Source organism: Otolemur garnettii, unplaced genomic scaffold, assembly GCF_000181295.1.
Source record: "Otolemur garnettii isolate 467f Iridium unplaced genomic scaffold, OtoGar3 scaffold00264, whole genome shotgun sequence".
NCBI lineage: Eukaryota > Metazoa > Chordata > Mammalia > Primates > Galagidae > Otolemur > Otolemur garnettii.
In genome coordinates, this window is record NW_003852659.1 from 515,650 (window position 1) to 531,153 (window position 15,504).

Here is a 15,504-nt window from a genome sequence, read left to right on the forward strand (position 1 = left end):
TTGTCTGGAAAGAGGGGAGAATCCTTTCCCAGGATTCTCACCCAGATGTGACAGGTCTGAAGGCATTTTTATAAGCAGTTATAGTAGTGAAAGGGTTCCTGCCTAGGCACTCCAGTCCCTAGACCTGCTGCCCTTCACTGGTCCCCAGCACTCTCACAACAGCTCTCAGGGCCAGGGTCTGTGCTGCCCCCCCCAATCCCCACCCTGACAGCCCTGAGAGACATAAACATAAAGAACTTGTAAAGGTGCTGTTTATACAAGGTTTAATAAAATAAAAAGTTCAAGTGCTTCCAACCCCCCCAACAAACCCCTTTCTGGTGTTGGGGAGGGGAGGACACCCCCAACCCATAGCACCAGGGATAGCACCATGAGAAAGACGAGGTCAAATCCGGCCTCCCTGAGACCTTTGGGGGCGGGGGTGAGAACATACCCCCCAGACACTCCCACACACTCCCTCCACCTTAAATAGTTGCTGAGAGCAAACCTGCTCCCTTCTAGGGAGTACCACCCCAGGTCAGTTCTACCTCCTGAGGCCTGGGCTTCTGGGGAGAAGCCACAGGGTGGCCCCTACCCCCTTATGGCTTTACTCCCTGGGGAGGATGTGGCTAAGGGAGGGGGATGGCTCTTGCAGTCCTGAGGGTGGAGAGGGCAGCAAATGGCCAGGGCTCCCTGCAGGGTGAGGGTGGCTCAGGGGTCAGCAGTCACAAAAGGTCAGGGATCAGATTCCGGGGGGGATATCCAAACCAACCCCTTGCCCAGGGTCAGAGCTGTGCTGGGATAAAAGGTTAACCCCTCCAGAGGTCCAAGAGCTTTTTCTGGAAGTGCGAGAGCTAAGAGAGAGGCCCCTCCCTCCTGTCTCTCCCCCCAACCCAGCCCATCACAGCCCATCTTCATGGACATCCAGGTCAATGGAGCCATGGCTGACCACTAGCCGCAGGCGCTTGGGTGGGGAGAAGGGGGCGAAAGCAAGGGCCTGCTTGGGTACCAAAATGGGACCTGGGGTCATGGCGGGGGCAGGGGTGGCTGGTGGGGCCAGGGCCAGGCGGCTGAGGTCCACACGTACCACATAAGGCAGCCCATAGCGCCGGGCCCAGTGCCAGTCCTGCTGTGGGGCCCAGCGGGCATGGGGGTGCTGGCCTAGTGCCACTAGGGCCTCTGCCTGAAGGCGGCAGTGGGGGCCGCAGCCTCCCCAACGATGCAGGGAGACGCGGGCAACATGGGGGATGGGAGATGCTGGGGCCCTCTGAGGCCGGGGCCGGCGGCGCTTCCGGGGCCGCATTCGAGGCTGGAACTGAGACAGCCACTGGAGCCACAGGGGTGAGGTGTCCGGGTGGGCACTGCAGGGTGGCAGGTACAGGGGCTGGCAGGCAGCTATGGAGGTGGGGAAAGGCCACATAAGCAAGGCCTGGCAGACCCTTTCCTGGACACCCTAGACTTCCCTGCCACTCTCAGTTCCCTGAGAGAGCCAGTATGCACTGTGCCCTTCACGGGAAGACAACTTGACAAGACAGGCACATATTGGACAGTAAGGCCCCCTCAGGGAACTGAGAGTAGCAGGGAAGAGTCTAGGGTGGGCAGAGAGCTCAGAAATGGGACGGATAACCACAAAGGGAGGAAGTTAAGGGGCTTGAGGACAGGCTGTCAGGATAGCAAGGAGGGGTGCTCACCACAAAATGGGTCCCGGCGCAGCAGGGATGGGTGGGCACAGGCCCATTGGCCTAGTAAGCCCTGCCAACCAGTGCTGCCAAGGCCTTGCTGTAGCCGCCGCTTGGTCTCTCGCAGCTGGTACTTGTCTTGGAGCCGTGGTGGCAGGACAGGTTCCCTGGGTTGCAATCGGAAAGCTCCTTCTCCTTTCCTAGGGGGGTGAGGGCAGGGGAAAGGGTGGAACTGGGTAAGTCAGGGATAGAACCCGAGGAGGATGCATTTCCAGGCTCAGAGACCCCAGGGTCCTGGGGTAACTGGCCTGTTCTGACCAGGCAGACCTTGCCTATTCCTTACCCCATCCTCACCTCTCACAGGTATAGCATTCACAGTGCTCATTCTTTTCACCGAAGAAGCCCTCGCCATAGAAGCACGTCACCTCATCCCCAGGCTCGATATCCCGGAGTACCTTCACGCAGGCTGCATTCCCGTCTGCGGGCACAAACTGGGGGCCATGCCCACTCAGCACCCCAGCCTAAGGCTCAGGGGAGGAGCTACCTTGCTCTCCCACCTGGCTGGGTACCCTGGCCCTGGTCCTCTTCTGGGTCAGGATGAGTCCCAAGGAAGTACCGTTAAGACAGTACTTCTCAAACTGTGGGTCCCAACGTTGTAACAATGAAAATACATTGCGGCATTAGGAAGGTTGAGAACCACTGCATTAAGAGATGACTGCCCTGGCTAGGGCCTGTCCTCTACCTGCAGAGCCTGGACAATCTGCCCATTGGTGGGGTCTCCACCCCTCCCTGCAGGACAGTGATCTAACCGAACCTCCTGGCAGTGTGTGGTGCCAGCTGTGGTGACTACTCCCTCCTGTGCCTGTTTCTCTAGCTTCTGCAGCTACACACCACTCTCCACCTCCACTAACACACCCAAGCCCATCCCCTCTTGAGCTGCCCACTCTCTGCCAGCTTGTGTCTCAGCAGCCAAGGTGAAGCTCTGCCTATCTTGGGCTTTCCCTCCCTCCACCCCATGCACCACACTCCAGCCCTGCCTAGATCATTTGCCTGGTAGTTGCCCCACAAACCCCTCACTCTCCCCATCTTTGGCTCTATTCAAGAAGGGGCATGATCACTGTCTACCTATCCATCCATCCATCCACTCAAGCCTGACACTGACCCAGGAGTGGGTGGCCCTTGCAGCCCATGTGCCTGATGGTCCCCAGATCAGGTGGCATATCACCTCCTGCATCCTGTTTCCTCTGGTCCCCAGGACACTACCTGGAGCCAGTTTCTTATTACCTCTCTCCTTTCTGTCCAGCCTCCTGCACACTGGCTGACAAGGTGATATAAACAAGCCCTCCATTGTGCACTAGGAGGGATCTCCTGTGGCTCCCCAGCATGCTTCATGAGGCCTTAGCACCCACCCCGAGCCATCCTTGGGCACCCCAGCCCTCTGGTGTGCTGTGTCCTGCCTGGGATGCCCTCCTGGCAGTGCCCTCCACTTCTTCCAACACCCAGCATGGCACCACTTCTGTGAAGCCTGGCATTTCTGGCTCATGACTGCCCTCTCCTGTGTCTGAGGTGGCTGGCGTTTAACCACCTTCCAGAGACTTGGGATGTTGCTTTCTGTTCCACCCAGTATCTGTGTGTGGTGCCAGATTGCAGAAATCAGTCTGCAGTCTCAAGTAGTACCATGTGCCCTCATTACCATCCTAGGAAGTGAGGATTCTCCCCACAGCTGAAATAAGAAACCCAAGGCCAGGGCAGCTCAACCAAGACTCCAACCCAGTTCTGATTCTGGAGCCAAAGCTCTGAAGCCCACCCACAACCACCAGATGCTGGAGGGGTCTGCACTCCCAGGGTGCCCACCCGAGACCTTCCTGGAGAGGGCTCCCCTCAACCCCTCTGCTCCCTCACACAGGATGGCTGTGGCACCTCCCCAGTCAGCTGCTCTGCCACACTTTGCCCTCTACCTGGACAGCATCTTGAGTCCTGGCCCTTGGGGCTCTCTGGAGCAAGGGGCTCTGGCTGCCACTTTCTGTCTCTTCATCTCACACTCCCTGCTCATATTGGTACAGCTCCTGGCTGGCTTTCAGAGAAGAAAGACTGCTACCAGCATCTGGCAACCGGGCCTGGAGTGACTGTGCAAATGGCCTGACGACACTGGCCCAGCTAAAAAGCCTCTTCCTCCTCTCCTGACAGCCTTGGAAACACCACCATTCTGAAGGGATGCTGAGGGTGGGAAACTGTTTTGGTAAGTTGGAAGCAATCCTGTGTGACAGCTTCCAGCTCTTTTATTTGTTTATTTATTTACTTATTTTTGAGACAGTGTCTCCCTCTGGTCCCTTGATGTCATAGCTTACAGCAACCTCAAACTCTCGGGCTCAAGTGATTCTTTTGCCTCAGCCTCCCAAGTAGCTGAACTACAGGTGCCCGCCAAAATGCCCGGCTATTTTTTTTTTTTTTTAAGAGGCAGAGTTCTCACTCTTACTTAGGCTGGTCTCCAACTCCCAAGCTCAGGCTATCCACCCGCCTTGGCCTCCCAGAGTGCTAAGATTACAGGCATGAGCCACCATGCCCAGCCCCAGCTTCCAGTTCTTAATTAGTCCTTTCCCCCGGCCCTTGGCACTCTTACTTCTCACCCGCCCACGCTCTCCAGGTGTCTCTGGGTCTCACCTTGCAGTTGGGTTTGCAGTCTGGAGCCAGGGGTCAGAGGGGGAGAGAAGAGGTGGGTGAGCTGAGCAGTAGGAGCCCCGCCCCTGCCCCGCCCCTCCCACCCAGCGGCCCCGCCCCTCCGCCCTTGATCTGCTCACTCCGCTCCAGCCTCGCTCTCACCATGATTGATGAAGGCCGCCGGGCCCAGCCAAAGTTGCGCGCTCCGCTTGCGGGTCGAGTACATGATGCTGAAGTCGTTCTCTCCAGCCCTCAGCAGTCCCTCGTCCGCCTCCCGAAGCTCTGCGATGCAGCCTACGAGCAGCTCCAACTTCTCATTCTTCTTCCTGCCAAGAGGCCAAGCCGCAGGGCATAAGCACAGCCTCCCGCAGGGGTCGGGGATCTCTGGCTCAGAAGCACCCAGATACAGGAGCCGGGGCATGCCTTGCCTCCGGCCAGGGTAGGCTCTCCTGCTCCCACCCACAGTCTTCAGGAGAGCTCACAGAGCACAAACAGCCAGGCCGCCCCCCTACCTTAGTCTCTCCTGCTCTATTTCAGTGCCTTCTACACCCTCCAGTCCTGTCCCTGTGAGCTCTCTGGGCACTCTCTGGTCAGTTCTACTGCAGTCCTTAACAGCTATAACCAGTAGTACTGCAAATGGATAAAATTGCACCCATAGGGGCAGGCTGGGTCTCCCTCACAGTACTCGTGGAGCTTAGTGCCAGACAGAGACTCAGGTCAGGATGTAAAAAGGACAATGAGGTCCTGAGTAGAGCCTAGTTCTTCCCCGGCAGCCCCAGGAACCCTGGGTCACATAAGGTCTCATTCTCCAGCTGCACCATGGGGGGCAAAATGGATCTTCCAGCCCTGTCCTTCCTGCAGTGCCTAGACTGGGCCCTCTCTCTTCTGGGCAGCCAGCCACTGAACAGGATGATTTCTGTCCCACCCCCTCTGGGCCCTGTCTCCTTCAAGGGGACAAGGCTTCCTCTCTCAGCAGCCCCTGAAGGAGCCCTGCCCTCTTACCAAGCACGGGTAGACACAATCTTGGCCCCATTGGTCTCCATGGAGTAGCGAGTGCAGGGCAGGATGGTAAAGCCACTTTCCGGCAGGAAGGCACGGAGGTAGCGATAGACCTGGTGGCAGTGAGAGATGGAGGTGAGGAGGTGGGGCAGATACATTTCTGGCCCCCTCTCTCTGGGGTTCTAGGCCTGTTCTGCCACTGACTCACTGTGTGGTCTTGGGGCCTCACGTCCCCTCTTGGGGCCTCAGTTTCCTCATCTGTCAAATGAAGAGATTGGACTCCATCTCAGATGCCCCCCCAACTGTCCTCTCCTAGGATTCTCTGAGCCTCACCTCAGATGGTTCCAAGGGCTAGGAAGTCAGGGCACCCCCAGGGGGTGCGCTGAGGGGCTCTGGGGCATTTGCTGGGCAAGGCCAGGAGAGGTGAGCAGGGAGGGCGCGTGGCGAGGTTGGGGGAAGGGCGGGCTCCCTCACGTGGGTCTTGAGGGCAGCCTCCTGCCGTGGGCCCCGGCTCTGAAAGTAGTGGGCCATCCAGCCTCCCAGCGTCAGGGCCCGGTATGCAGCATCCAGGTCCCGCTGCCTCAGGAAAGCTTCCAGTGCTGTGCGCAGGTGGTGCTGTCGCCGCAGGGGGGGCATGGGGCTGGGGGAGAGGGTACGCCTGGGTCCCAGGACCTTCCCGGGCCCCACATCCACACCCACTTGGAGCTAAGGAGAAGACCAGACTGAGGGGGGCAGCAGTGCAAGAAGAGGGTTCCCTAACCCCTTGGGGCCCACCCTGACCCCCAAACCCCCTCACCTGATGTTCATCTTGTGGGTACGGAAGCCAAGGTAGGGGTCTAGGACAAGGCTGGTGGCTAGGTCATCGTTCTCGCACAGTTCTCGGGCAGTCACTCTGTCGGGGCCCATGGTGCCCTGCGGACCATGCTGCCTCTGACAGAGAGCGGGGAGCACGTGAGGGCACAGCCGGGGCAGGGCCAGGGAGCCAGGCCTTGTGCTTGCCCCTGTGCCACTTAGATGTGTGCACCTCTGGCAAGCTCTGCAGTCTCATCTACAAAACAGAGAGAAAAGCAACACTTCACAGGGGGCTCATTGGAGAGAAAATGCAACAGGTGCTTCTGACAGTGGGGTTGCCCAGAAGAAATGACAGCCATCATCACAGTCAGTGTCCCTCTCCCAGCATGCTCCACAGGGCAGCCACAGTCTCCAAATGCACATAACCCCTACAACCCCCACAGCCCCTGTGTGAACACAGCACACATGCTTGCTGCCTGCCTGACATGTGTAGACACCCCCAGCTGTATGCACAGGGAGATTCTCTCTGTCACACACAAGCACACACCCGCACAGATATAAGTCCCTGTGGGCCCAGGAAATCCTGACTAATTGGCGGTCCCAGATAACCCTAAGATTTAGCATTGCTGGGAGGCTCCACCTTTAGGAAAAGCCAAAGCTTCCTGCCACCCACTAGGACCTGAAGGTCCTGCCCTCCCTGCCCAGCAGGCCTCTGTGGGCCAGTGCACTGGCTGGAGGTTGGGTGACGCCCCAGGTAGCCTGGAAGGAGTGAGGCAAGGAGAATGGAGGAGAAGGGGTCCTGGCACCTGCTCCCTCTCCAAGGACTCCAGTTACTGGGGATCATAGGAAGCAGGGGTGAGGGGAGAGAAATGAACAGTATGCTGAGGCAGAACAGGTCGTAAATTGTTTAAAGAATTTAAAAAGAGTAGCAAGGAGAGAAAACAAAGAGGTTAAGAAAAAAATAAACAAACCCCTACCACTGACGGAGGGCCTGTCCCACACCTCGGCGCTTCAGGCCCATCTGCGCCCTGGTAGAGGAGTAGATGGGGACAGGCAGGGAGGGGGGAGCTGCAGAGACATCAGGAAAAGCTGGAGCAGTTGGAAGAGGGGTCTAAAAAGCTGGGGGGAAATAAAGGGGCACTCGGAAGGGAGAGGAAGCTGGAGGGGGCCCGTAGGTAAAGACAAAACCACATAAAGATGTGCTCAGAAGGCTATGGAAGGAGAATGGCCACAGACCAGGGACTGAAGTGCCGCGGAAGGGGAAGTCAGGAAGACCTAGAGGCCAGGGACAGCAAAGAATGGTCCAGTGCGGGTCCTGGGGAAGCAGAACAGGGCCTGGGGACATCCTAGGTCATCCTGGAGCAGCCAGGGAGAAAAGCCTTCGGAGAAGCCCCAGGAGAGTGAGAGAAGGGTCAAGGAAAAGCTCAGGGGCAGGGAGAGGACTGAGAGGTGCAGGGAGGGGTCTGGGTGTGCACAGAGAAGAGGACAGGTAGGGAGTGCAGGGAGGAGCCAGGAGGGCAACAGGGCAGGGGTAACGCTCTGGGGGTGCAGGGAGAGGCCTGAGGGCGAGAGGAGTCCAGGAGAGGCTCTAGGGGTGCAGGGAAAGACCTGGAGAGGCGAGAGAGGGGTCAGGTACAAGCCTAGGGGTGCAGAGAGTGACCTGGGAACGCGAGAGAGGGTCAGAGAGTCCCTGGTGCAAAGAGAAGCCTGGGTGAGAAACCACAGAGAAGCGGGCTGCAACGTCGAGGCCCGCCCGGTGGACCGGGAGACCTGGGCTCCAGGACACGAGGAGGGGCCGGGAGGGGTGGGGGACAGTCGGGGCGGGGGGCGACTGGGAGCCAAGGCGGCGCGGGGCGGGGGCCGTGAGGGGGCTCAGAAGTCGGGCCCCGCGCCGCCCCTCACCCGCTTCTCCTCCTCCTCCGCCTCCTCCTCCGGCGCCCGCGCCACCGCCGCCACCACCTCCCACTGCCTCCTTCAGCTCTCGTCAGACACTGTCGCCGCGCCTCCAGCCTGCCCTACAGGCCCACCCCGCCAAGGCCACCGTGGTTGTCTATTGGCCAGGGCCACCGCCACTCCTTCGTCGCTATGGAGTACATGCCGCTCCCATTGGCCGAGCCTCATGCTTCTCCTCCCCTCCTGAATCCCGTCAGTGCCCCGACAAAACCCCGGCACGCCCGCTTTGTGGTCAGGCGCTGCCAACTGCTGTCAGTGGCTCACACTGCTGTCTTTCATCCGCTGTCATGGAAACTTGTCCCACCGCCTCATCTGCAGCGGCCTGACTTCGAAGCCATCATTGGCTGAGAGGGCTGTCGCTCCGGGTGAAATTCGGGTTGGGTCGGGTTATTCAGGTACAAGTGGAAAGTGGGCAGGCTCTGTCAGCTACAGAACTCAATATTATTGGCTCGTTTTGGAACGGTCTATATTTCCATTGGCTAAAGCCTCTGTCTATCACATGCGTCTCATTCTCCTAGTTCTCTTTCTCAGTGGAAACCTTCGGCCGCAGGAGAGAGAAAGCTGAGGCGAGCCAACTGTCGCAAGGCGGCAAATGCGGGCTCACCTCCGTGGTCCCCGCGAGGCCTGTGGTTGCCGAGGCGACAAAACTTTATTGACAACCCTGCCTGGCTACAAAGAGCTGCTCGGTCTTTCTTCCATGCCACCCTCTCTCCCTCGCCCAATCACTTGGTTTTGTCTGGGGAGTACCCACAAGAACTCTGTAGGGTCTTGCCGCAGTATATGGGAGAGAGGGGAGACTGAGAACCTGGAGGCTTTGGAGACAAGCCCTAACGCAAGGAGCGCTCCCCTGGGGCGCCTTCCCTCTAATTGGGATCTCCCCCTCGCTTGAATCCTGGAGGCAAACATAATTAGCAATTCACCATAATTATGCCCAGAATAATAAGCTCCATAGTCAGAACAGGAGGTCTTTGTTTGCTAGTTTGTATCACCACAGTCATGCCTTGCTTAATGCATCCAAGATACCTTAGGCTATTAAGTCTTTGTGTGGATACCATAGAGCAGCACTTTTGCAAATCCAGCCGGCAGAACCTGTGACCCACCAAGCAGTGTTTGCTCCTAGACTACAAATCCATAAAGCAAGTTACTGTACTGTACTGACTACTGTAGGCAACAATGGTTAGGCATTTGTGTATCTAAATGTAGAAAAGTACAGATGACTGACATGCTTGTTTTGTGGCACTTGACTACATAGCTATATATCTTATGTGCTTAGAACTATTCTTGGCACAGAGTAGACACTTTGGTTACACGTATTGAGTGAATGTGGAGATGACCAACCCATGAGGATGAGGCTGATGGGTTCTACAATGCTCTGTGACTTCGCGGAACCTGGGCTTCAGGTTCCCACCTATAAAACAAAGACCAAGCGTGGTTTGGCTCCCAGCTTCCCATTGTTCATGCAATTCCTTCTTCAACTAGGACTACTCCTGAGGCCCCATGTTTCACCTCTCTAAGCTCTCCTGAACTTTGAAATATTCCCCAACCCAAGGCATCCCTCCACTTAAAGGTAACACAGCTTTCTACCATCACTATGGCCAAGTGCTTGCTGGGCAGAGGAGAGTTGGGCCTGGGGCTTGCCCTGGAACAGTACTCAGTCTATCAAGGAGACCAAGATGAACAAAAATGGCTCTACCAGGGCAGGGTGAGCCCTGCTGTAACTTAATAGTTATCAGCCTAAGGGAGATGGATGACCAGCTCGAGAGGAGAAAAGTAGCCTTATCCAGGGAAGGGGACAGTAAGCTGAAAAGATGCCACATAAAAGTCATATCAGTATGTATGAATCTTAAAAGTACAGTCCCTCGCTCTCTCTGCCTTTCTTCTCTGCTCTCTCTCTCTTTTGCACCTCTTCCCCCTTGCTCTTCTCTACTCTCTTCTCTTTCCCATTCTCTGTTTATCTCTCTCCCCTCTTTTCTCTCCTCTTTTCTCTCCTCCTCGGTGCTGCTCTGCAGCCTCCCTCCCCCCACCAATAAAGACCTTTTGTACAAGCAAAAAAAAAAAAAAAAAGAAAAGCCCCCAAAAAAAAAAAAAAAAAAAAATAGGCTCGGCGCCTGTGGCTCAATGGCTGAGGCACCAGCCACATACACCTAAGGTGGTAGGTTCGAATCCAGCCTGGGCCCGCCAAACAACAATGACGGCTGCAATCAAAAAATAGCTGAGCATTGTGGCGGGTGCCTGTGGTCCCAGCTACTTGGGAGGCTGAGGCAGGAGACTCACTTGGGCCCAGGAGCTGGAGGTTACTGTGAGCTGTGATGCCACAGCACTCTACCCAGGGGGACAGCTTGAGGCTCTGTCTCAAAAAAAAAAAAAAAATAGAAAAAAGAAAAAAAGGGCATTAGTCCTTCTACTAATAGGTAAACATATATACCTTAGAAAAACTTAAGTACATAAAACAAAAATATAAGCACAAGAATGTTCACTATGGTAGTGTTTTTAACAAAGAGAAAGTGGAAATGGCCTCAATGTTCATCACATGAAGGATGGATAAATAGATCATGGTATATTCATTCAAGGTAACACTGTAGGTCAGTGAAAGTAGATGAAACAGCACTGTTACTCTGGACAGCCCTGAACACCATGCTGCTAGAATTCTACAATGCCATTTACATGAAGGGTTAAAAGACATATAAAGAGGATCATGGCATAGATACGCGATGCAAAAAGGTACAAATATGTCAAGTCTTACCAAACACAGAAGGCAGGGGCTGAATGGATCCCTAAAGGCTGAGAAGAAAGAATGGAATCAGGAAAGCTATACATGACATTGTTAGTTGTTTTTGTTTTTTGTGCAGTTTTCAGCCAGGGCTGGGTTTGAACCTACCACCTCCAGTATATGGGGCCAGTGCCCTACTCCTTTGAGCCACAGGCGCCGCCTAAGACATTGTTATTTGTAATGTTTTTGTTTGTTTTTTTTAAAGCCATGAGGTGGAAAACACAAATTCATTATGTTTACTATCTGGTCTTTTTCTATGTGTCAGAAATATTTGATAATACAAATAAAAGTTTCACCAACCATTTCTACTTCCAGTGTTTTATTCCAAGGAAGTGACTGGTCATGTGTTAAAATATCTATACATTACAAAATATTTGTCTCAGGATTGTTTACAAAGCATAAAAATAAGAAATGCCTTAATGGGCCATGTGAGGTGGTTCATACCTGTAATCCTGCACACTGGGAGGCCGAAGCAGGTATACCACCTGAGCTCAGGAGTTTAAGACCAGCCTGAGCAAGAGTGAGACTCCATCTCTACTAAAAATAGAAAAACTAGCCAAGTGTGGTAGTGGGCACCTGTAGTCCCAGCTACCTAGGAGGCTGAGGCAGGAAGATCAGTTGAGCCCAGGAGTTTGCACTTGCTGGGAGCTATGATGCCAAAGCACAATAGCCAGGGTGACAGAGTGAGGCTCTGTCTCAATAAAAAAAAAAAAAAAAAACTTCAACTAGACCAGGCATCCTCAAACTACCGCCCACGGATCACATGCAGCCCACCTAGTACATTTATCCAGCCTGCCGGATGTTTTTGCTGCCGCTGCTTGTCCTGTTTAGCAGCTGACTCCTCCTGGGGCCTGCAGTCCAGCCCTCCAACAGTCTGAGGGACAGTGAACTGGCCCCCTGTTTAAAAAGTTTGAGGGCTCGGCGCCTGTGGCTCAAGTGACTAAGGCGCCAGCCACATACACCTAAGGTGGTGGGTTTGAATCCAACCCCGGCTGCCAAAACAACAATGACAGCTGAAACCAAAAAATAGCCAGGTGTTGTGGTGGATGCCTGTGGTCCCAACTACTTGGGAGGCTGAGGCAGGAGACTCACTTGAGCCCAGGAGTTGGAGGTTGCTGTCTCTACCCAGGGGGATAGTTTGAAGCTCTGTCTCAAAAAAAAAAAAAAAGTGTGAGGACCCCTGAACTAGACAGTGGTGATGGTTGTACAATATGGTGCGGGTACTTAATGCCACTGAATAGTACACTTTATAAGGGTTAAGGCTCGGTGGGGTGGCTCACACCTGTAATCCTAGCACTCTGGGAGGCTGAGATGGGTGGATTGCCTGAGCTCACAGGTTTGAGACCAGCCTGAGCCAGAGTAAGGCTGTTGAGTAGTCCCAGCTACTATGCGAGGCTGAGGCAAGAGAATTGCTTAAGCCCAGGAATTTGAGGTTGCTCTGAGTTATGACACCATAGCACTCTACCCAGGGTGACAAAGTGAGACTCTGTCTCAAAAAAAAAAAAAGGCTTGGCACACATAGCTTAGTGGTTAGGGCGCCAGCTACATATACCAAGGCTGTTGGGTTCAAACCCAGTCCAGGCCTGCTAAGTAACAATGACAAGTGCAACAAAAAAATAGTTGGGTGTTGTGTCGGGTACTTATAATCCCAGCTACTTGGGAGGCAGAGGCAAGAGAATTGCTTAAGCCCAAGAGTTTGAGGTTGCTGTGAGTGGTGCCACCATAGCACTCTACTGAGGATGACAGAGTAAGACTCTGTCTCTAAATAAATAAATAGGGTGGCGCCTATGGCTCAGTGAGTAGGGCATGGGCCCCATGTACCAAGGGTGGTGGGTTCGAACCTGGCCCCAGCCAAACCGCAACAAAAACATCGTTGGGCATTGTGGCAGGCGCCTACAGTCCCAGCTACTCAGGAGGCTGAGGCAAGAGAATCACCTAAGCCCAAGAGCTGGAGGTTGCTGTGAGCACTGTGACGCTTCCACGGCACTCTACTGAGGGTGAGAAAGTGAGACTCTGTCTCAATAAATAAATAAATAGACAAATAAATAAATACGAAAAATTAACTGGTATTGTGGTGGGCTCCTATAGTCCCAGCTACTTGGGAGGCTGAAGCAGGAGGATCACTAGAGCCTAGGAGTTTGAGGTTGCTATGATCTAGGCTGATGCCAAGACACTCTAGCCTTGGCAACAGAGTAAGATTCTGACTCAAAACAAAGACAAAAACAAAAATATATATAAGAAAATAAATTTATTGCATAGTACATATTAATTTATATACACACATATATTTATATAGTTCTATCTATACACATACACTTGCATACACACACATATACACACATCTCATCACTCCCTTGCTCAAAATTCTTCAGTGAATTGATATTTTGTGGTAGCTAGGCTACAAAATGGTCCCAATCAACTCTTCTACCCTTCTGGGATTCATGCCCTGGTGTGGCTCCTTCTACATTGAATAGGGCAGAGGGGTGTAACCAACAGGATATTGCACAAGTGATGGTATGCCCAAGGCTAGAGCATGAAAAACCCTATGGCTTTCACTTTGCTCTGTGGGATCTTCATGTTAAGAGATCCCTGTGATGAGGAACTGAGGCCTCCTGACAACAGCCAGAAAGACACTGAAGGCCCCTACCCACAGTGAAGGCCACCCTGGGAAGGATCCTCCAGTGTTCACCAAGCCTTCTCATGGCTCTGCAGCCCAACTCCACATCTTGACTACAACCTTACTAGCAGCCCAAAGCCAGAACCACTCAGCTAAGCCATTCCTCAATCTGTGATCCATAAAAACCACGTGAAATAAGTGTTTATTGTTTTCTGAAACTGCTATAGTTAATTAGTGTATATCCAGATTAAAATCTAACTTTCTGACAGTGGCCTCCTGGCCCTGCACTAGTTGTCCTCTCATTACCTCCCTTACCTTATCTTGAACTCTTCTCTCCCTTGGTCAGCCTGTCCCTCCAGCCTCCTGCTGAAAGCTGCACTTTCCTCATTTCACCTCCTTTCCCTGTTCCCTCTGCACTTGATTTTACCAGAAAGGCCAGGAAGTGATTCCTTGTTGGTTTTGCATAGAAAGCTCTGCCCAAAGATGTCTGCACAGGCTCACCTCCTACAGGTCTCTGCTAAACTGTAACCTCCCAGAGATTGAGCAGTAACTCATGCCTGTAATCCCAGCACTTGGGAGGCCAAGGTGGGTAGATTGCCTGAGCTCACAGGTTTGAGATCAGCCTGAGCCAGAGCCAGACTCTATCTCTAAAAGTAGCCACGCATTGTGGTGGACGCCTGTAGTCCCAGATACTTGGGAGGCTGAGGCAAAAGAATTGCTTGAGTCCAAGACTTTGAGGTTACGTAAGCTGTGACATCACCACACTCTACCCAGGGTAACAAAGTGAGACTTTGTCTCAAAAAAAAGAAAAAAGGGAGGGCAGCGCCTGTGGCTGAAAGGAGTAGGGCACTGGCCCCATATACCAGAGGTGGTCGGTTCAAACCCAGCCCTGTCCAAAAACTGCGAAATAAAAAAAAAAAGAAAGAAAGAAAGAAAGAAAAAGAAATGTTACTCCCTGGGAATGTCTTCCCTGATTGCCCTGGCTCAACAACCCACTCAAGGACAGGCACAGTGGCTCATTGCTGTAATCCTAGCACTCTGGGAGGCCAAGGTGGGTGGATTGCTGAGGCTCACAGGTTCAAGACCAGCTTGAGAAAGTATGACATGAGGCTCTGTCTCAAAAAAAAATAGGAAAACTGAGGCAAGAGGATCACTTGAGCCCAAGAGTTTGAGGTTGCCACAGCACTCTACCCAAGACAACAGCATGAGACTTTGTTTCAAAAAAGAAAAAAAATAAATAATAAAGAACTCACTCAACCCCAGCCAAAGCAGAATACCTTGTTCAATACAATAATGATTAAGCATATTAAGAATTTCAAGTTGGGCATGGTGGCTCATGCCTGTAATCCCAACACTCTGAGAGGCAGAGGTAGGTAGATTGCCTGAGCTAAAGAGTTTGAGACCAGCCTGAGCCCCTGTCTTCACCAAAAATAAAAAAACTAGCAGAGGATCCTAGTGGGTGCCTATAGTCCCCACTACTCAGGAAGCTAAGGCAAGAGGATTGCTTGAGCCCAGGAGTTTTAGGCTGCTGTGAGCTATGAGGCCATGGCACTCTACCCAGGGTGACAAGTGACACTCTGTCTCAAAAAAAAAAAAAAAAAAAAGGCAGCGCCTGTGGCTCAAAGGAGTAGGGCACTGGCCCCATGTACCAGAGGTGGCAGGTTCAAACCTGTCCCCAGCCAAAAACCACAAAAGAAAAAAAAGAAAGATATAGCATTGCGCATTAGAGAGAACAAAATTTTAGAGTCAAACAGACGTCAGCCCCTCCTTTCTATGACGAAGTGACATAGGACAAATATGGTAGCCATGGTTCATCCTCCTGCATGAAAGGCCTTGAGTGAGTGGAAGGAATCCACTTGGTCCTCAATCTCAAGCTTCAGGACCTTCAACTTGTGTGTTTAGGTTGCCATTACATTCTTTTCAGGTGGCCCCAACCACTGACTAAGGGCAGTGTTTAACCAATTAAAAATGTAGAATTCAGCAGCATTTAGCACATTCATAATGTTGTACCACTGTTACCTCTGTCTAGTTCCAAAACATTTTCTTTCTTTTTTTTTTTT

At 53.0% G+C, this 15,504-nt stretch overlaps 1 protein-coding gene across 1 annotated transcript; it reads right to left on the reverse strand.

The window, feature by feature from the left end:
• Positions 1-246: 246 nt before the first annotated feature.
• Positions 247-8,108, reverse strand: KMT5C (lysine methyltransferase 5C). The gene is made up of 9 exons (XM_003802924.3): positions 8,007-8,108; positions 6,109-6,360; positions 5,787-5,952; positions 5,316-5,425; positions 4,476-4,639; positions 4,317-4,336; positions 2,010-2,146; positions 1,668-1,855; positions 247-1,371 (listed from the first exon to the last, which is right to left on the reverse strand). Exons 2-9 carry the CDS (start codon positions 6,216-6,218, stop codon positions 878-880), a joined length of 1,389 nt encoding a protein of 462 aa, XP_003802972.1. The 5' UTR covers positions 6,219-6,360; positions 8,007-8,108; the 3' UTR covers positions 247-877.
• Between the last annotated feature and the right edge of the window lie 7,396 nt (positions 8,109-15,504).